Raw genomic sequence first — 21403 nt, 5'->3', positions numbered from 1 at the left:
GTAGAGGTAAAAGTCTGGACAATAATGATACATTTAAACATGTATCAGCGTGTTATGAAGCATAATTAAGTTGCTTTACTGCTTCAAGTCTCAACCTTTCCTTATTATTGTTTATTTATAATAATATATGGGGAACTTGAGATTTGGGCTTTCTTCTCATCTGAAAGATGCTGCCTTGCAGAGCATCTAATTGAGCCCTCCAGAGCCTTGCCTTTAGAGATAGTCAGCATAAGAAATAGTCACAAGAGCAGGGTTTATGAAGCTGGTTGCATTGACACTGATCATGAGCAGATGTTCTGTCCATGTTTAATTTAACACCTTGTTGGTCTGTAATCACTTTTTCTCTTTTTGTTCATTTAGCCACCAGACAATGGGCCTCCACCACTGCCAACATCCTCCCTTCCTGAAGGCTATTATGAAGAGGCAGTGCCACTTAGTCCTGGGAAGGCTCCTGAGTACATCACTTCCAGTGAGTAAGACATTTCCAGGCAGTTTCTGAGCAGCTGGTAATTCCAGTGTCCTTCAGCTTTTTTATTATTGGAGAACTTAATCTCTTTTGGTGCTGTGGTGTTGTGTTGTGAGTCACTTTGACAGTTTGGGCCAGTTCTGGTTATCCTTGCTGGCCATGTATTGGGTTGGTTTGCAGAACTGTTTTGGTCTGCATTGGACTGGTTTGCAGAACTGATTTGGTGTGCATTGGACTGGTTTGCAGAACTGTTTTGGTGTGCTCAAACCAGGCTCCTTTTACAGAAAACTTAATTTGGTTCTCAAGTGAGGAGCACATAAACAGGTTTCAGCAGCTATTGCAGACTGAGGGTCCAAATTAGCCATTAATCTTTTGGACTTCTTTGAACCACAGATAATGGGGGCCCTGGATCAGGAGTCCAGAGCTAGATATTGCCCAGACCCCTCTAAACTGATCACACTGTGAATATGGAGGTCTCAGAAACTGGTACTGACTGCACATCTGCCCTGCTGTGCCTCTACTGCACTGAATTGCTTGCTAAAATAGAAAAATAAAAAGGAAAAAAAAAAAAAAAAGGAACTGTTGGAAAGATGTATTTGCAGCATTTCTGATGACACATTGTGGAAAGGGATGAGTTGGTCACAGCAGCTCCCACAAGCCATGTGTGATGCCCATGGCAGTACTTTGTGCCCACCTGTTCAGGGCAGCAGGCAGAGGGCTGCCTCTGGCTGTCTACCAGAATGTCCTTCTGCAACACCCAAATGTTCTTTTTCACACCCAAATGCTTCCCCAAAGAGCTGTGCACTTCAGTGGAGCTGTGCTGAGAGCATCCTGATGAAACACTGCAATGACTGCTGTGACCTTTATACAGGGTCATTTGTGTACCATCTTTATGCTGCTTTTTTATTGGCTGGAGTAATTTATTGCTTGTGTAGGGCTGATTTATCACTAATCATTATTTTCTACGGTCCAAAGATTAAAGGCATATCTTCCCCTATTTTATAGCCATTTTAATTATTTTAAATTATTTCTCTGTTCTTAAAACATGCATAGGAGTCACCTTAAAACTAAAATACTATTCATCTGTATACTGCACAAACTGATGTTATCTAGCAGCTTTTAATTAACCGAAGAAATTCAAGGTAAAAAAGAGTTTCATGTGCTGGAAAGCAAATGAAAGAACATATGGACTTAGAAGAGCAGCAGAATCATTCTTCTCTTCATTTCCTCCCTTGAAATGCTGCAGGGTGGTCCTACTGCACCCTGTAACCCAGTGAGCTTCTGACTTGGGTTTTGTTGTTAAACAAGAGCCAAGCTCAGGCAGAAAAATATTAATAGGGCAAATATTAATAGCACTGCTAAAAAATCACCTAGGGAAAAACAAGGCAAAGTATGAAGCTGATTTCTTATTGTACTTAACCATTTCAATGCATAAAAATATTTAGGATATCAGCCTTAAAAGTTCATTAATAATTCCATAATTTAAGTATAGTATATCTATATCTCCAGACATTTAAGGTTCTGTTAGTGTGACTTAGCATCTCACTTGTTGAGGTTTTGTTGTATTTTTTTATGTTCTGAACTTCATAATATCTTAAAAATTGTGTTAAAAGAATTCCTCTCTTTACTGGCAATGAATTTGTTTTTAAATTCAATTGTGCAATTAATGATACATCTTCACTCATGCAAAACGTCCACTAATTCCAGTTGTGTGGTAATTAAAATCAGCTACCAAAGTATATTAAAATATATAACCATAGCTGTTTGGAGTATTTTAGATGGAGAAGACAATAGAAAAAAGTACTTGAAGTAAAAGAAGTCCAAGAATGCATCTATTGGGATAGATATAATTATTTTAAATAAACATTCCCATGGAATATTTTTGTAATGTCATTAATAGCAAGGAGACTTACATACCATGTGTCTTACCTGTAAAAGTAAACAAGCACTGAAGAAAATTGCAGAACAAAGTCATGAAAATTAAATATCCATAACTTTCCCAAGTCCCTCTGATTGGTTTGTAAATAAGTGCTTGCATGTAGATGAAAAGAAGAGCGTGTATGACTTACTTGTCTGTCTTTGGGAATTATATGAAATGTTGTGGTGGGTAGATCCTGCCCTATAACCTATTCCTATGATCTTTGCCATATGGGGGGTTTGTTTCTCGATGTGATGCACTAAAGCAAGATGAAGATGTTTCTCTGTGAAAGAATTACAGAAAATGAAGCTATCTGTCAAAGAATATTTTGAAGATAATGAAACACTACCTAAAATTCTAGCTATGTATTCCCAGCTTACTGTTTCATTAAAATTCACACGGTGTCTGTATGGGTCTTGGCAAAGTATCTTATTTTAATTAACGTAATGCATTGATATTACTGAGCACTGAAACAGTAACTTGTTCTTGGCTGATTTTCAAAAGCTTTCACTTAAAATGAACCTTCTTGAGGTTTTCAGTTATTACAGTGTGCTTCATGGCTAAGTGTTTTAACCTAACACTTTTACACTTTTATTAAAGATTATGACTCAGATGCCATGAGCAGCTCTTACGAATCCTATGATGAAGAGGAGGAGGATGGAAAGGGGAAGAAAATGAGACATCAGTGGCCTTCTGAGGAAGCCTCTATGGATCTGGTGAAGGATGCCAAAATCTGTGCCTTCCTTCTTAGAAAAAAAAGATTTGGGCAATGGACCAAACTACTGTGTGTTATCAAAGAAAACAAACTACTGGTAATTCTTATTTTTAGCTAGCTGTATTTTCATTGTACCTTTTAAATAATGTATTTATTTTTACAGGAATCTGATTTTTGGAATATGTTCTGCAAACAGTGGCCAAGTCTGCAGTAACCTTACCAAAGAGTTCGATCATGATTTACCCAAGAAGCAGAAAAGCACTGAAATTATAAGTGTATCATTTCACCGCTTAAAATTTTGATTTTTATTTCACTTCAGCTTGAACCCCAGCAGTTCTCTGATATTGGAAAGAACATCTGGCCCATTATCTTCTAAAATATTTAATTTGGAAAAAAATAGTTGCTGAAACTGTAAATCCAGTCTTTCATTCCCTGCGGACAAAAAATCTCATAGGGAGCTCTGTGTGTGAACTGTTGGATCAGACTGCTGGAGAGAAAAGTCCCTTGTTGGACTGAGAATTCACTTGGCAGCATATGCTGTGGTAATGTACACACTTTAAACTAAACCTTTGCCATCTGTTCTGCAGTAATTATGATGCAGTATTCACATGATGCACAGCTGCATTATAAAAGGGACAGAAACAAGTGGATGTATTTATTCCTTAAGCAAATCTGTTATGCTTCTTTCTGATTGGAGGCACCAGTGAAAGATTCCATGAATTATCTGCTCACAGATGTAGTTTTGTTTTCTGAAAATAGACCTTAATTGAGGGAAGCATTTACTGTGTGTTGTTATGAGCAAACTAATGCTTATATTAATCAATAAGTTGGGGTCCTCGGTGCTCCTGCCTTCTGATATGGTGCTTCCAGCCATTGTACCTAATTACATAACAATTACTGCACTACCCCAAGTGTTAAAAGCTGATTAACAAGTCATAGAACATATTCTGTAGAACCTCTCTATTCTACAGTGGTACAATATAGTTTAGGTGTGTTCACTTTCCAAGTACATTTGTGCTTATGGCAGTATAGAAAATAGTAGGATATGATATGGAGGTAGGAGATTTCTGAAAATACAGTTGGAATGAATTTGCTAGTTTGCAGTAGCTTTAATTTTTGTACCCTCCTGTATTTAAATGTTGAAAAAAAGTTTATTCTGATTCAGCTTTTATTATATTCTTATAATGCCATCATCCTTAATGCACATTTTTATCACCATATATCAGTACCATATCAGATTTCAGGACCATCTGATAACAGCTTGAAGAAAGGAAAGAAAGAGATGGAGAAACAGATTTTTCCCTGAAGTCATACAGCATTTGTTCTACAATTACATTTATTGTTCCATATAAAAATATGTTATTTTTTATATTTTCATTTCCTTTACCCACATGTGTGGTCCAAAAAGCTTTTTTTTTTCCTTATAGAGATTGTCTTTCAGTAATTCTATAATGGGGATTAAGAAAATAAAAGTCACAATAGGAGTCTAAAGACCAAGTTACACAAGATTGGTTTATTGTTTGAAGGAGGACTTGGACAGTTAACTTATGAGATATGCAAGTAAAACAAATATGTGTTCTTAGGGATTAGTAATTGCTTGTGTCATAAATGCAGCTGTCAGCATAAAACAAAAATATTTTAATTAGGATTAGACATTAGAAATAACTTTTAGTAGGGAATTACTTTTCACTTAAAGTCCGTTAGGGACTCATTTTTCACCTAGAGTCTTTTAATATATACATACTTCAGTTTTAGCAATGTATAATTTTAAATAAAATATTTAGATAAATATAAAAGGAATTACAAGCTGTTTATTGGTTCTTAAAGTGAATAATGTTGTATTTCTTCAAGACTTCATAGCTTGAAAACTTAGTATTTTTTAAATGTTGCAAATTAAAATCTGTGACCAAACTGGAGAAACTTTAGGGTAATGGGCTTTGGAGAGGGAAGGTTTTTCAGTGATCTGCAGAGGCTGGTTTAGAATTGGCTATATTTGCTCAGCCTAACTTCTAGTGTTCATAACATACTTCTATCAATTGTCTTCCAGACAATTGCATCCTGGCATGAATACTGCTGCAGACAGGCAGAAGTTCATGTGCTTTTCTCTATTCACATAAATGCTCAGCTGTCCTTTGTATGCAGATACTGGTTAGTCTTACTGATTGTCAGAGACCCCTTTTTTATCAGATGTCTTTTCAGCCTTAGTGCTTATTTGTATGAGGGAAAGCCCAGTTTACATAAGTATATAAAATAACTGGACATTTGCATAGAGAGTTAAACATTGTTCTGCAGTCTTTGGGAGCCTCAGCTGTACTTGATGGGTTGGAAGGGGGGAATGGAGGCTGGGTCTGTAGGACAAGTGATGTAAAGAGGGAGCCCTCTGTCTTCAGATCACCAGTTCCAGCAGAGAGCAGGCCATCAGTGACCCAGCAGGAAATGGCTGTTCACTGACAGCATTTACTGATGAGGGAAGATGAATTTACTGATGAGGCAAGAAATGTAAGTACATTATTGTAGCCAGGAGCTTACAAAATGAAGTGACATGGAAATTTGTGCAGGGACTATTTGACTGTATTAACTGGAAAAGTGTGATTTTACCCACTTTCCATGAAGTTTTTTTTTACTTATCTCAAGAAAATGAACAGGTGAGTAAGGCTGTGCCAGTGTCTTTGCAGTTGCAGTGTGTAGGCACTGATGTAGATTTGCCTTCATATTCTGGTCTGTCACTGGAGGGCAAGGTAAACATCTGGGCTTTAAAGTTGTTAAGTTACAAGTTTATTCTGCTGCTATATGTGAACAGATATCCTAAATCACCCTCTTCCTACCTGATCAAGGTCAAGGTTGAGTCATAAGGATAATGCAGAGACACTTAATGCTCTCCATATGTTGTACCTGTCCTGCAATAAAAGACATCTTTTACTGTCAGTCTGGAAGTAATTTTGCTTTACAGAGTGGATGAGTTTGCTCTGGCTGAACTCTGTGGTATGTGGTAAAGGGATGTGTAAAAAACATTCAAAATTTTATGAATTAAAAATAGAGCATTTCTACATAATAAGAGCTTTCCCCCAAGGTTCAGAAAGATAATATCTAACTCTGGAACTTCCCTTATGTTTATTTAGTGTTACAAAAGCTCCAAGGACCAGCAGCCCCAGATGGAGCTGTTCCTGAATGACTGCAGTATCACCTATATTCCCAAAGACAGCAAAAAGAAGAAGCATGAGCTGAAAATCTCTCACCAAGGAGCAGATGCCCTGGTTCTGGCAGTGCAGAGCAAAGAGCAGGCAGAACAGTGGCTAAAGGTAAGGGGGTAAGGGGGGATTTCTGACCAGGAGTTTTTCTACCCACAAAGTGTTCACATTGCTCAGTTGCTGTTACAAACTGAGACACAGACAACAACCTCCAGACAAATTCAGACCACTTAATTTGGTACTGCAGAAATACAGACTTCAAGTTCAGGCATCAAAGCAATTCCTCAGGGTTAACCCAGTGCTGCTGCTGTGATGGTTTTCACTGCTAATAGCACAATAATCTGGCACAGAGAGGAGAGGTGGCAAATTCCCTTCCATCTTCTTCTCCAGATCATTTTCCAGAAAGATTTGGTGGTTAGGGTGGAAGATTCAAATTCCCTCAGGTGGAGGCAGCTGGCACCAATACTATTTTTGGCATGGTGTCACCTTTTTGAAAAGAAGATTCTCTGAGGAGATACCTGTTTGAACTGCTCTGGATGGAGAAAAATCCTTCAGCTTCCTGAAGGCCATTCAAGTTTCCTAATTCTGGTTTAGCAAAGTATCATCTGTTATGGTTTGTCCTGCGAATGCAGACTTCAGAGAAAACGGGATTTTGTCATCTTCCATTCCTCTCTGTTCAATGTCTGCAAACATGGAAAATCCCAAGGCAAGGGCTGCAGTTACAGATCCTAACCAGATTACTGGTATTTATATTGGATTTGCCAGTCTCAAAGGTGGAGGTCAGTGAGTAGTGTGGGAAACTATTACTGCAGTTGCAGTAGCAACTGTTTTAAGACCTTGAAATCCAGCCTTTTAAATACATGTATAAGTCTGAAAGCATCAGACTCATCAGGCATTCTCCATGCTGTGCTCTGATCTAACCTTATATGGTACTTATTTTTCTAAGAATAAATTGTATTTCCCCAAATACAATTGAATTAAACACATAGGAATTTCCTGATGGCAGATAGTTTTTCTGCAGAAGAGGGAGACATAAAATGCAGCTTAAGCGGTATAAATTCTGCTGTGGGCTAATGTACTAAATGGAAAATTAATCTGTAATTTCCTATTTTGCAATATTTGAATATACCTTTTGGGGGTTTGAGGTTTATGTGTGTTTGGTTTTGACTCTGGCTTTGTATCCTAGCTTAGAAAATGCTCTATTGTCATTTTAATGGCAAGTAATCCCAGCCATGTATTTGTTAGGCTTCTTCTAACATCAATATCTTGTCCTAAGTTTTAAAGTCATGCAAGTGTCCCACTAGTTCAGCTAGCAGTTCAAAATCACTGTTTGGAATGAAGAGAAGTTCATAAGTCATGTTCCCTTCCAAGGGAATTCTGCTGTAATTAGATCATAGAAACTGCACCCTTATTTCCTCTGTTGTTCTCAATTTAGTAATACTGAATTCACTGGCATCTATCAGACGTTCTTTCATAAAAATTCTTTTATTTTTTTAATTGTATATAAAGCATCCCCACACAGGCAGACAGAGCAGTACTAGATTTTTCCATATCCCAGATGCATTCCTGCTGCTTCAAATTGAGAAGAAAAAGATGGATTTTGTGCAGTTGCATGTTCACACAGTTGTGTATTCTGTGTCTGCAAAGCATTTGGAGAGAGTCTGACAGCACTTTATTTAGCTCCTTCATGCTGCAAAGCTCTCTATTCATGAAATCTTTCATGTACATGGCAGCATTACTGTACTCAGCTTCCAAGTCCTCAGTGCTGCTTCAGCCCTTTGCTTCTGCAGAAATTGCCTTTCCCACAGCTAACCAGAAAAGATTTGTGCAGCTCTTGCAACAGCTCCAGTGTTTTCCAAAGGTACAGCCTTGGGAGAAATAAAATAAGCATTGCTTTCTGTATTTTTTTAAATACATCAAAATTTAAGGATTTTTTTTTATTATATAAGCAATTATGTTTGAATCATTCAAGCCTTACTCAAAATTAGCTTCTGAAAATCACGTGTGGCTTTGTGTAGGACATTCTTACACTATGAAAGAGGTCACTGCTTCATCTTGGGTGATTTTTGCTTTCCCAGCCTCTCAGTCAGAGGGCCAAGATCCTTCCCAGTGCTCTGTCCCTTACATGTGATTTCTGTAGTTAATAAAATGGGCAGATCCAGAGACTGCCAATGAGAAAGAACTCTGCAACCATATTTTTAGAGCATAAGAGGAAGATGCCTTCTTGGTCAAAGGTACTGCACCAGTGTTTGCCACTTGAGGCAGATTATCACCCAGGAGCAATGGGTTCTCATGAATTCAAATGTTAAGTGTCACATTAAAGCTTTACAGTTGATCCTAAAAACCTCACAATGTTTTGGAGACTAGATTGTCCTTTGAAAGCTAAACCAAATTTTTTTTTTCCAATTCATGTATATAATCAGTATAGAATATGTTTATCAAGTAAATAATTTTAAAATATCTATTGGAAGACAAATTCTAAATCGATGTAGAATACTTCAGACCTTTTTTTTTTCGTAAAGATGACACCAAAAAAGCCCCAACTGATAAACATAGTGCAAATTGAAGTCTAGACTGGAAACCACAAAGGGAGTTTCAGATTTACCAGCTAACAAATGCTTGATGAAAACAGATAGCTGATGTCACCAAAGAGCCTGTCAAGATTTCAGAGGAAGGAGCAAAGCTAGTATAAATTCAGGCTAGAGCTGAGATCATCTCAGTAATATGGTGGGCAACAAAAAGTGGTGGAATTTTCCAGACTTGAGTCCTAAAATGTTCCCACAAAAATGTACATGAAAAAATGTGTGCAGTTACACACTCTGACCCAAAAATGATCTTTTTCCATGCGTGCTTGAGTATATGTGCATCTGTGCATTTTGTGGTCAAGTAAGGGCTGAAATTTTCCTGTTTGTCTCAGCACATCCAACAGACTGCTAAAACTACACTTATTTGTCAGCATCCCTGGGAAATGCTGCTTTGAAAAAAAGGACCAGTAAGACCATGATCTTACAAGAAGCCGCTTATTCAGTGGCTTCGTTTGTACAGATGAATGTGCTCTGTGTGCAGAACCCTCAGACTAGGCCACAGAAAACTGCACTCAATATTAGAAATACATGGATGCCAAAGAAATTGAGGTAACTTGTTGTAGAAGACTGGCAGAAGAAGGAAATGGTCACAGTGACTGGTCCCAAGGCCTTCTCTTCCTCCTGACGTTCCTCCTACAAAAATGTATTTCTTATTTATCATGCATGAGGTGTAATCTGTCATCCTGGAGTACTGGCCTTGATTTTCATTTTTCCCTAACATTAGGCACCCTTAGTTTACTTCTCTTCATTTTCTGGTGCTTTGGCACTGTGCAGCAATCTCTCCAGCTGAGGGTCTGTAATTGAGCAGTGAATCTTCCAGCCATAAGGAGACATTGCTTCATCTATCGTTTTGACAATGCTCAGCCAGTTCTGAACTTGTCAAAATAAGGAGGATATTTTGCCCTGAAGAGAGAATAAAATCATGGTTGGGACTGTATCCAGTCATCCAGAGGCTCTGCAGCATTCCTTGTAGGGCTGTTTAGCTGGTTCACCTACCCAGTTTTTCTCTCGGATTAACTGCATGTTATCTCTTATGAAAGTCTATGAAAACATCTCTTTTTTTTTCACTGTCCTGAGTTTAGTGAAGGTAATCAAGTAACTTCTGGCCTCCAGTCTTTATGTGGACAGTTTTACTGAAGAGTAAACTACTGACAGAGCTGTTCTTTAGCCCATTTATATCAGCATAAAATTGAGTTTGTAACTGTAAACATTGTGTGGCTGCTTTTGCTTTCTATGGGGATTTCCAGCTAGAGATCTTCAACACTTCAAGCATTTCTTTCTTGGCTTATGTAATAACTCCCCAAAGAGGTTATTAGCTGCATTTTGTAACTGAGTAGAATCAAGTTCTGAATGGTCAAGCCCTAAAAGTGACTTTAAAAAGTGGTTTTGGGGATGCATACCTGGTACTAGTGGTTTCCATGCAGTGTTTGTTAATTTGTAATTAACTTAAAGAATGTACTGTGACCCAAGGCAGTCGGGCCAGGTTCTTCCTCCACTGCCCATCATCACCAGCAGCAAAGGCTGTGCAAACTAAATGGAACCTCCCAGGAATTGCACCCCTGTTGTCTCAATCAGATGGTTTAAAATACCTCAGTTCAAGTCACAGCAAGGTCAGTGAGTTTGCATAAGAGCTCTTTAGGGCCTCGCCTGCAGAGGGGACAGACCAAACTGCACGTGGGAGTTTTGACCAGTCTGCAGGACTCTGCCAGTGGGCAGAGCCAGAGGATCCCAGCTTGGCTGTGAGCCAGAGTCTCTGTGTGTGTGTGTGTGTGTGTGACCAGCACCATGGAAAACAATGCATAATTTAAAAGAACCAGATGTATATGTAAATTAAAGAAAAAACCAACCAAACCACCCACGAATACAGAACCACAAACATCCTATTTACTTGTCTTCTCAGTGATAATTTTTCTCTGGGTTTCCTGACTAAAATCACAAATGCAAGCTGTCACAGTCAGAGCAGAACCCAGGAGGGCTGGGATTTTCACCACTAGATACTATTCCTCCTCTCTCCTACTCACAGCTTTGGATGGAGAATCATTTAAATCACACCTAGCTGAGACTCACAGCCTAAAGTGCCATGTGCATTCTTTGGCACCCAGGCTGGGGATGCAGCTGCCCTGGCACAGGGCACCTCTGCTTCCTGCCACCCTCCCCAACCTCTGGGGAGTGCCTCCTCCCTGGGCTCTGCCTGATCCAGCAGCCATAAATGGCAATGGACTTCATGGTAATAATGCAGGAGAAATGATACAGGGCTTGTCTTGGTTGAGTATGACAGAAGAGTTCTCCTAAGGGGATGCACAGGCACTAAGGACAGGCTTACTGACTGCTAGGCTGCCAGAATCTCATCCTCACTTTGCTCAGACAAATGGCAGTAAGGCAGAAAGATTAATCTTTCCAGGCTAAGGGATAAATAATGCTTTCCAGTCCAGAAGGTAAAGGGGGTTTCTTTTTGAGACTTAAAGCATAGGCTGTGATGGGAATAATTTTTGCATTTCCTGCCTAAGATTTTCCTCTAGGTGAACTCCTCGGGGCATTTCTGCTCTGCAAAACACTAACAAGAGTTCTGCTGCTCTCCTAAGGAGGAGGGTATTGACACTAGCATATGAAACAGTCCACAAGAAGGAGAAAATGAGGACTTAGTCATGCCAAAATGACAGAGTCCCAGAAAGTCAGTACTCTTCCAGCAGTGAAAAAGGAGTGTTTCAGGAATGGGAAATACTGACTTACAGCTGGAGCCAAACCCTTTTCCCTGCGCTGTGTTGTACTTCAGCAGATTTCAGCTTTGCCATATTCCTGTTTCCAGAGTTAAGTGGCAGAGCCAAGGGACACAGCCCATCCCCTTCCCAGCAATTCCAGTATTTGTGAACCATGTGGGCAGAGGGGGACAAGTGGGTGGGTGGCTGGCTGGATTTCTGGCCTGATTACATAAAGTAAAGCAAATGTGCAGTCAGGCTGTGAGCTTTCTGTCTTGAACTCGATCATATTAAAAGTGTGAGCTCCTCATGGGAGTTCCCTGAGAACACAAGATGATACAAAATGCTGTAATCACATCCTTGTGGTAGGGAGGCTGTAGCTTGAGCCCATCCATGGTATCTACCAGGAGAGAGGTCTGCAAGCTCCTCGAGCTCCTCTTATTCCTTAACAGGTCCCAAAGAGATCAGCCATAAGGAACTATCTACAAATGTACTTTTACTCAGAATTTGTTTGGTTTCTGTGTGGCAGGGGCTGGCTGGCAAGTAGCTGGCTTTCTGGTTTTACTACAGAGCCAGTGCTTTTTATTTGGAGCTTGGAACTTTAAAGTAGCCAGAAGAATCTAATTTACTTTTTTTGACTTCACATGTAGAATAAATGTTGAGCAAGTATTTTACTTCTAGTCCTGGTGTGTCTTTTAAAATAAGATACAAGAATTACAGAAATTTGTGGTGTATGCAGATATGAAGTTTTTTATAGTAAATATTAGTGTTTCTGTAGTAAGATAGTTTTAAAGAAAGAAATATTCCAGACACGCCATGTGGCAGAAATTCCACTGACATCACCCATGGCTCAGGGCAAGGGATCTTTCCAGCTTCCTACCTACAAATATTTCTCCTCTGTGCCTTATGTCACTGCACTCAGTGCTGTACTCTGACTTATATCCTGATCCACCTGGGCATTCAAGGTCTGAAGCCCAAGTCTGATTAGGAGCAGCTAAGGGAACTAGGGCTGTTTAACCTGGAGAAAAGGAGGTTCAGGGAGGACCTTTGTGTTCTCTGCAGCTGTAGCCAGGTGGGGATCAGTCTCCTCTCCCAAGTAACATGTGACAGGAAAAGAGAAAATGATCTCAAGTCTCACCAGAGCAGGTTTAGATTGGATATTAGGAAAAATTTCTTCACTGAAAGGAACAGGCTGCCAAGGAAAGTGGTGGAGTCAGTCCCTGGAGATATTTAAATACTGTGTAGATGTGGCACTTAGGGACATGGTTTAGTGGTGCATTTGGCGCTGATGGATTAACAGCTGGACTCTGTCTTAGGGGTCTTTTCCAACTAAATGATTCTCTAATTCTATAAATAAGAAATAATAATACAGTTCAGGTTGCAGAAGCTTTTTCCAGGTCAGCTAATTGTAACATGGTAATGGTAATTGTGGTACTTCACATTCTTGCAATGGAATGACAAAAGATTATTTTAAATGCATTTGGTTTTGAGGCTATTCAAAGAAATACTGGGTCTTCACTTTTCTGATTACATTTGCTCATAGATTTTAAATATTTGAATAGATAGTCTGTTTATGGTGTCAGTTTGATTTTCCTGGGAGATCACACTGTGTGTGTGTACATGTAATGTACAAAGGTATTTGTGTTGAGAAAAAGGGAGTTATTTCCTTTCCCTAATGTGTGAGAAAACTTAAGCTAATAATGGACTATTTGCCATTACAAGGTGTTCTCGGTGCACCCTTCCACATGATGCCATTTTATTAAAAATAACACTTTTGGGGATTCCTTTATTTTCCCTTTCTGTTTTTGCAGCTACTGAGATACATTTATTCATATTTTTAGGCATTTCATTGCAATGGATAAAAATTAGCTGAACTCCATTCCTCACTCTCACTGACAATTACTTTTTAATGAAAACAGTAATCTTTTGTTTTCATATGGCTCCAGAAGATGGAACATAGAAGAAACTGACAAGAACTTTTGAGTCTTGTGATTGAAATTATGCAAGTTGGCAATACTGGTGGAATGTTTTATCCTTAAAATTTTGAGCTGAAGCTATATGCATGTGAAAACCAGATTTTTAATGGCAGCTGTCTGCAAACATAATTACAGAGAGTGCATCCAGGCAACCATTATATATTAAAGACATTTCATCCTGGTGAGGTGGAGGAGAATGAATTTTGTGCTGTGCATTAAACACAATTATAGTGCACATAGAAGGTGATGAGCAAGTCTTTGCCAGTGAACCTTTTGAACCCAAATGAAGTGTTCGACTCTTGAGTATGCATTTACTTTAGATCCTGCCACCAACTCCCTTTTGACAATGTGTCGTTTGTTAAATCAAAATTTAATTACAACCCAATTAAGCACTTCATCTTCTCCTTAAATATGTGGGGTATGATAAGAACCGGATTTACTTGAGTGCATGACTTAGCACATACTGTTGAGTTAGTGCTGCCAAATCATTTCCCTCTGTTCTGTCTGTAACTCCCATTACAATCTGCCTTTGCCAAAATTAACTAACTGTGTGGTGTGAGCAGATGCTGAAAACATAAGCCATTGAATCAGGGTCATGCAGGAGACAGAAATGAATGTTCCCAGAAACTGTACAGTCACATTTCCCTAGGAAGAAAACGACAGTGTATTTACACCATACTGATGACCAGTGGTTGAAAAAAAACCAAACAGACACATGAAAAATCTTACAATTTTGGGGAGTCGAGGGCTTTTCTTAACTCTGAGGTGCTCTGCTGCAGATACATCTACATTTTGTGTTACAAAGGACACCAAGTGCCATGAAATGCTGCTCTTGTTTCTGGAACAAAATATAGGGTAGTCAGACAGTCAGGAAAGAATGCTGAAGTGATGAAGTTTTGAGATTTTAGCTCAGAAATAAAAATGTAGGTTCATCTCCCAGCTTTGCTTGTTTTTTTGGTTTTTTTTTGTGTGTCATTGACATCATTCTTTTGTTTCTGGGTTCTTCCTCTGTAAAATGGGGTTGGTGCTCTTCCTTTCTCTATGGTGTATAATGCCTGTAATGTATGATGTGCTCCTGAGTTAGCATAAGGGTCTTTGTAGGCCCATAAACATTTGATTTGTTTTAGCTTCACCCTTAAAGGGAGCTTAAGTGCTGGGAAAGGACTGTTTGGTGCCATCCTTTGCTTTTTAGTATTTCCTCATCAAAATTGTTCAGTTTGAAACTCAGCATGAGCTTGGATCGAGAGCCTGTTCTCATCAGCAGTTTCAGGATGATAATGGGCTGCTGATAACTTCACAAGAGATAAAACCCTTAGCTATGGCCATGGGGAATCATCAAGCATCTTTACTCATTGTGTAATTTCAGGTTTTTAAGTTCTTCAAATTCCATCAAAATATCAGCAAATTCCCACTTCAAGATTTTTCTTTAACTTTTTAGAACAGAAAGTGCCATTTCTGTTTACTACAAACATATTTACGATTACTTTGACCTTTAACTCTTGAGTTAATGTGCAATTATAATACAAAAATGCCCCAAAATACCTCTGTGCAATATTAACTCTAAGCTAACCAGCACTTCACTAGTTTCTGATAGCAAAAAAAGAGCATCTGTGAAGTGTGTTATATAAAACTCTTGTCTATCGGCTTGAGGTACCTTGGATCCCATTTTCTCATCACTGTAATTAAATTACTTTGCTTGTGTCAGCTGAGTTCATATAGCAAAATTAGCTCATGGAAATCAGCAGTGCTATTGGTTTCTTCACTTAGGAGAGACTTGGAGCTTAGTCTGCTTAGAAACTGAAACCTTCCACCTCCAGACTTTATGTCTCCTTCAGGTCATATATGAAATGACTTAGGGAGGGAGCATGGAGAGGTTGTTGTAGTGTCAGCCTGCCTGACACCTGCCAACCTAGTAAAAGTCTGTGGGGTTCTCCTTCCCATCTCCTTTCACATCCAAATATAATTTCTAATCTCTCTGATTTGTATTTTATGAATTATTAATAAGTTTTGCCTTGTCTCCTAAGGTTATAAAAGATGTGTGCAGCAACTGCACAGGAGCTGTAGACTCTGATGGGCCATTGTCTAGTTCTCCAGTACACAAAGTGGAGCTGGAAAAGGTAAAGTTATCAAAATGGTGAATGCAAAATGCCTTATGATTACTCAAAGAGACACTGGATGTAAATCCTTGCTGCCTCGTGCTGCTGTTTCAGGCACACAGTGCCTGTGTTGTGTTGGTCTGTTTGGATATGTGCACACATCCTGCAGAGCTGAGGTTTCTGCCATGTCAGTTTGTTTGGCCATGAACAAGGAGCAGCCTGGCTTGGGTCCAGCTTCTCCTCAGCCATAGCAGGGTGCAGATTAATGGGTCTGGTACACGTGCTGAGATGCAGAGATGGTCTGCAACAAATGCAAACAGCAAGCAGGGGTGTCACTCTTGAGGAAGAAAAGATGAAGATTATACCAGGGTTTTAAGGGAAACTCTCTTATTTTGGGGAATTGAGTCCTTGAAGAGCTCCCTGGGCATGCTGAGCTCACTGTTTTGGCAGACTCTTCCAAGCATTCGTGTCTCAGTAGAGAAACTTGGCTACTCACACGTGGTACTTGGCTACTCCACTGCCTTGACTCAGCAGGATGTGAGAGCAGGAATTAGGGAAGTGAGCAGCTTTGCAGTGAATGATTGGTGCATTACCAGCACCAGTTTAAGCCCCTGCTCCATTAAGGCATCCAGGTGAGCAAATCTCTCTCCAGCCCCTGCTTAAAAATCCCACTGACAGCCTTCATCACCCAGTTCCTGATGGCAAGTGCCACCCCTGTGGTGGAAGTGCCTCACTGCCTGTGGTGTTGTTGCTTTGGTCCTGGGAGCAGTTCCAGCACAGCCAGAAGCTGTTCTGTTTGCATGTTTGCACACACACAGACAAAGCAACTTAAAGTGCTGAAAAATAGGGTTTTTTTCTAAAATACATGCCATGAAAAGGTGTAGTTTATGTGGTCATCCATTCTTTTTTGTGATAGTCTGCACATTTGCTTCATGGCTTCACCACTTCTGAGTAATGTGGCCATCAAAACTGTGCTGTCATAAGCTCTACCTACATCAACCCAGACCTCACACATAACCATTACAAAATAGTCAATGCTAAAAATTGCTTTCAAAAGCCTTTCTTGCACATATTGAAAGCACTGAAGGACCTTGTAGGATTACACTATTTTCTGATAAGCTGTAATTGCAAATGCATCTATGAAGCATTTTTGAAGATACAGCTTTTACTCTGCTCATATCTGATACATGTAATTCTTTATTGCAACATTTAGAGCCTAGAAATACATATGGTGAATTATGAATATTTCACTGATTTTAATACACTTTCAAGTATATACTATTTTATTGTTTCTGTGATTTTCTAAAGGCTCTAAAACTGAATTTTTTACTATCTCCTACTTCTCTTCCAAGTGGATGAGAGCTTGAAAGTGTGTTTTATTTGAATTTTTTACTATCTCCTACTTCTCTTCCAAGTGGATGAGAGCTTGAAAGTGTGTTTTATTTCATAGTAAGTCTATTTGTGAAGGGACTCATGACATTTGATTTTATGAAGGAGCAAACATTGTATGTCAGCTGATCTCTTTGCCCCTGCAGAAGCTGTCATTTGAGAGGCCAAGCTCAGATGGGGAAGGTGCTGTGGAAAATGGCATCACTACTGTGTGCAATGGTAAAGAACAAGGTATGTCTGGTGTGAGTGATGTGTGCTGAGAGAAAGGGGAATACCTCACTTTCATCTTTCCAATAAAGTAAAGTTTCTGAATGGTTTAATTAGGATTCAGTTTAACTTGAAAGCTGAGCTATGTCAAGAAGGATTCCTTCAATTTTGGCAGCAACATTTGATGTTATTGGGCAGGTAAAATCTATATAATTAGTATAAGGAAATAGAATATAGAAATTTTGATTTGGCCCTTTCTGTGTTCAAAAGTACAGGTTTTCAGAGCAATAGGCAAATAACAGGTTTTTTAGTAACTGTATAGTGACAATATAAATAGTGGTGTAAAGCTTCTAAACAAAAAAATCATTAAATACTAGAAGGAGAGAACCATGAATATTTATATATATTAATATATTTGTGTGTGTGCACAGACACCTTCATATATAAACTATCATATTACATATGATTATTTATCCTAAAAATATATAGTCATGCAATATCAGTGAGTTTTGAGTACCTATGTGTATAATTTTGCAAATGCTACTTTGGAGCCATGCATTTTCTGTAGTCCTTATAATCTAACAAAGGTAAACCCCAAATCCAGAGGGAGTTCTGGCCAAGTTATTTCTAATACACTCAACCCTTGTGCTCTCTTCCCCATCCTCTTCCCTCCTCCACAAAGCAGAAGAAATTCTGTGCCTTCCTTAGCTTGCTGTTAGATAAAGCATTTCCCTGCTGCCTTTAGTGAAGGGTAACATGAGCTGCAGAGAGCACAGTGTCAATATTGGCCTTGGTGCCAACGCTGTCTCACCTTTTGATCTTGTCCCTTATCTCCTGCCTGGCTCATTTTCCAGCATTTCCTGGCCATACAGATCTCTGAACAGTATGGGACAATGTCATGGTTTCTGGTTTCCTGAAAGCTGTGGTACATTTTTGCTTTTTTTTATTTTCACATTTTAAAATCTTCTATTAAGCTTTCATAAAACTCTGAAACATGTGGAGAATCATCTGTGACCCAAAACCTATGTTGGCCACGAGGTCCAGAAATACCAGGTGGCCCAGGTACCCTGCAGAAGCTGTGATGATGCAGCTGGAAAAGCAGCCCAGCTTAGATGCCTCAAGGAGGGTCATTTAAAATACCAAACTTTGGTATTTTGAAAATGAACTTTCAGCACATAGTAGGAGAAATTATGGGCATTAATGACTGCAAGAAGACTGAAGTGTGCTTGGTGAAGTTATGCTATGCCTTTGTAAAATGGATGGGGAGTGTTTGAGGGAGTACATGGGAAGGAGGCTTCAGTGAATGATCATCTCCAGCTGGCACCAGCCACCAGCCCTGCTCTGCTCTAAACCAGCTGCTTGCTTTGCTGTGGGGAAGGAAATGAGAATAAAAGGCTTTTGTGAAAAAAAAATCACTGGCAATTGGGCAATTAGTATATCCTTTGACTCAAAAAGATTAAGTCATGAAGGCCTTATTTCTGCTGCCTCTCAGTTCTGCAGGGAAAAAATACCAGCAATGTAAGGGGAAGACAGGACAGGAAAACAAACACTAGAAGGGCTTATTCCACTGTCTGTGGGAGTGATTCCTTTTAGCTTCTGTCTCAGAGAAATGAGGTTTTCTGTCTCTGGCTTTTTTCAGTGCTTTTTTTTTCTGCCCCTCAATAGCCTCAGTCAGCTTTTGACTGCTGCTGTGTGGGATGGAAACCTGTGTGAGGGCAGGTGCTGTGCCCCCAGGCAGGGGTTCATGAGCTGATGGGATGGGTGGCCTTCCTCCCTCCAACGGGGAAGCCCATTGCATGTTTAGAGAGAACAGTGTAAGTTGTGAGCACCCTGCCCTTGAAACAGATAATTAGACCTGGGTGTGTTGGGGTTGGCTGGGGGGCAGCACTTGCAGAGCTGCCTTTCCCCTCAGCACTGGCAGATTTGTACAGTCTTGGCTACAGATACAATTTCTAAATAATGTTCCATGATTGCTAACAATTAAACTAAGTGATAAATTATCCCATGGTGAGTCCCAAACTGCTTCTCTATTTGCTGTGCATTCTTCTTCCCAGCTCATCAGTTCATGCACTCATTTCTCATGTGAACATTTTGTCCAATTTTTTCCTCAGTTTGTGCAAACCACTATGGACAAACTCAGTTTGTCCATAACCACTAAGTGTTCCCTAATGCAAAAGGAATTGATATGTAGGGGATAAAGATAGAGAAGCTCAATTAGTAACTATTTAAAATTAATTGTTCATTAAAATCACATATCAGGGCAAGTTGATGGAATTTTTGGTGCCCTGTCAGTTAGCAGAGACTTTTGCTCTCTTGCCAGAATCCAGCCACTGAATGCAGTTTTTGAAGTTTATTTTGTTTGTTCTGTTTTTGCAAAGAAATTCTTGTTTTATTTTTTCTGAATCTGTTTAGTCTTAGAAACTCTTCTTTAAAAAAAATTATTAGGATTTTAATCAGGTAGGCACTTCTAAACACCATATCCATAGTCCTTGCCATATTGCATTCAGCAGCTGAACCTGCTTCAGTTCTCAGAGTGGTAATATTCCTAGTATCAAATGAAGTTAGTGGAAGCATAGACTGGATGTTAGCAAAACACCTCTTTTCAGCACAGCTTTTTCTTTCCAATAGCCAGCTATAGCTATTGAATGTTCATACTGATCCCACTGATTTCTTATCAGTTAGTTCATAAGTCTTGTCTTTCTAAAATGTCCATTGTGATAAGATCTCTTAACCTAACTGTACACAGAAAAAGTCATTTTGCTAAGCAAGCATAATCTGTCTTTTTTTGTGTACTTAATTATTGAAGTATTTTGAGAAAAATGCTTAGGAACACTGAAGAAAACACTGAAGAAGTGTATGACTGGATATTTATTGCTGTGTATATGAGCTAAATTTATATACAGGTACTTCAGTCATACTCCTAAATTAGGTGATGACTGCTGTGGAAACAGACTTGAAGCTTGATTAGATTAAATAAAGTTGGAAGATTGATTTTTGTTTGTATTATCCTTTAGAATGCCATGATTCTTATCACACAGAGGTTATTGGGTAATCTAGTGTTTGTCTCATTGAAATCTGCAACTTTTGTACAATTGTTTGTTTTTGCTCTTCCTTATGTCTTGCATAGGATATTTTTGTCTGAACTTCTGTTTTTATTCAGGTTCTCTCTGTTGGTTGGGGTACACACACTACTAAATACACACTTCTGCTTTCTTAATAGTGAAGAGGAAAAAAAGTTCGAAAACGGAAGCCAAGGGCACTGTGACTAAAGTAACAGGGAAAAAAATAACAAAGATCATTGGTTTAGGAAAGAAAAAGCCATCAACAGATGAACAGACCTCATCAGCTGAAGAAGATGTTCCAACATGTGGTAAGTGGTTTTTTTCCTTGAGTCTTAAATGCACATTGCTATTAAAATTTTATAGCATTCTAGCCTAGGAATTTCTCTAAGATTGCTTTTACTGCAGTAATTCTTCCCCATCATTGGAAGGATGCACCCAGACTGCAAGAGGAGTAATCAGGAGTTTGTCATTTGCAAAGAGACCGAAATAATTTGACATTTTAAATAAAATGGTAACACAGGCTCAGGATTTGCAGAAGTGAGGAAGAGGAGGAAGAAAATTGTGAAAAAGAAGCATAAAGAAACAAGTGCTGTTCTCAAGCAGATAGTTATAAAATGAATATAGGCTGAACTGTGAAATAAATTGAGGCTACAAAGTAGAAGAAGGTTCTTGGAAAGTGATCAGGTCTTTTATAGTAGATTGTGGTTAAGGTTTTATGGAATAGCAGACAGCAGTCAACTAGCCTCAACCAAAATGATTTGAGTTTAATTATGGGTTCCTAAAGTGGTACATATTGGACAAAATGAAGTAACAAATTTCTAGTAAGCTATTTTAACTCTTAATTTTGACCATTCCATATGACAGCTGTAGTGCACAGGGAAGTGTATAAAAGGGCATGCAGAAAATACTTGTGTTTTGTATTGTAGCTGCTAATAATTGCTCACAATTTAAGACATCATGCAATGCACTTAGCTGATGTCCTCACAGCTCTGCTTTTTTAAAACAATGCAGTGTAGTTACATTCTCCAGTTTATCTTTTGGTGCTCCAGTATTAGGTAACACTTACACATGAATAAGATTGAACTCACCCTTCACCCAATCCCTT

General features: G+C 39.0%; 1 protein-coding gene across 2 annotated transcripts in view; it reads left to right on the top strand.

The window, feature by feature from the left end:
• Nucleotides 1-21403, top strand: part of AFAP1 (actin filament associated protein 1) — a 111164-nt gene that overhangs the window by 67646 nt on the left and 22115 nt on the right. For both annotated transcript variants that reach the window (XM_066548663.1, XM_066548662.1), the window contains exons 4-9: nucleotides 361-469; nucleotides 2985-3196; nucleotides 6219-6398; nucleotides 15569-15661; nucleotides 17176-17260; nucleotides 20457-20606. In XM_066548663.1, coding sequence (XP_066404760.1) covers nucleotides 361-469; nucleotides 2985-3196; nucleotides 6219-6398; nucleotides 15569-15661; nucleotides 17176-17260; nucleotides 20457-20606 — 829 coding nt within the window. The remainder of the gene's footprint in view (nucleotides 1-360; nucleotides 470-2984; nucleotides 3197-6218; nucleotides 6399-15568; nucleotides 15662-17175; nucleotides 17261-20456; nucleotides 20607-21403) is intronic.

The sequence above is a fragment of the Molothrus aeneus genome, chromosome 4 (assembly GCF_037042795.1).
Source record: "Molothrus aeneus isolate 106 chromosome 4, BPBGC_Maene_1.0, whole genome shotgun sequence".
Lineage (NCBI taxonomy): Eukaryota > Metazoa > Chordata > Aves > Passeriformes > Icteridae > Molothrus > Molothrus aeneus.
Note: the sequence above shows the minus strand (reverse complement) of the source record. Positions and strands in the feature narration are given on the sequence as shown.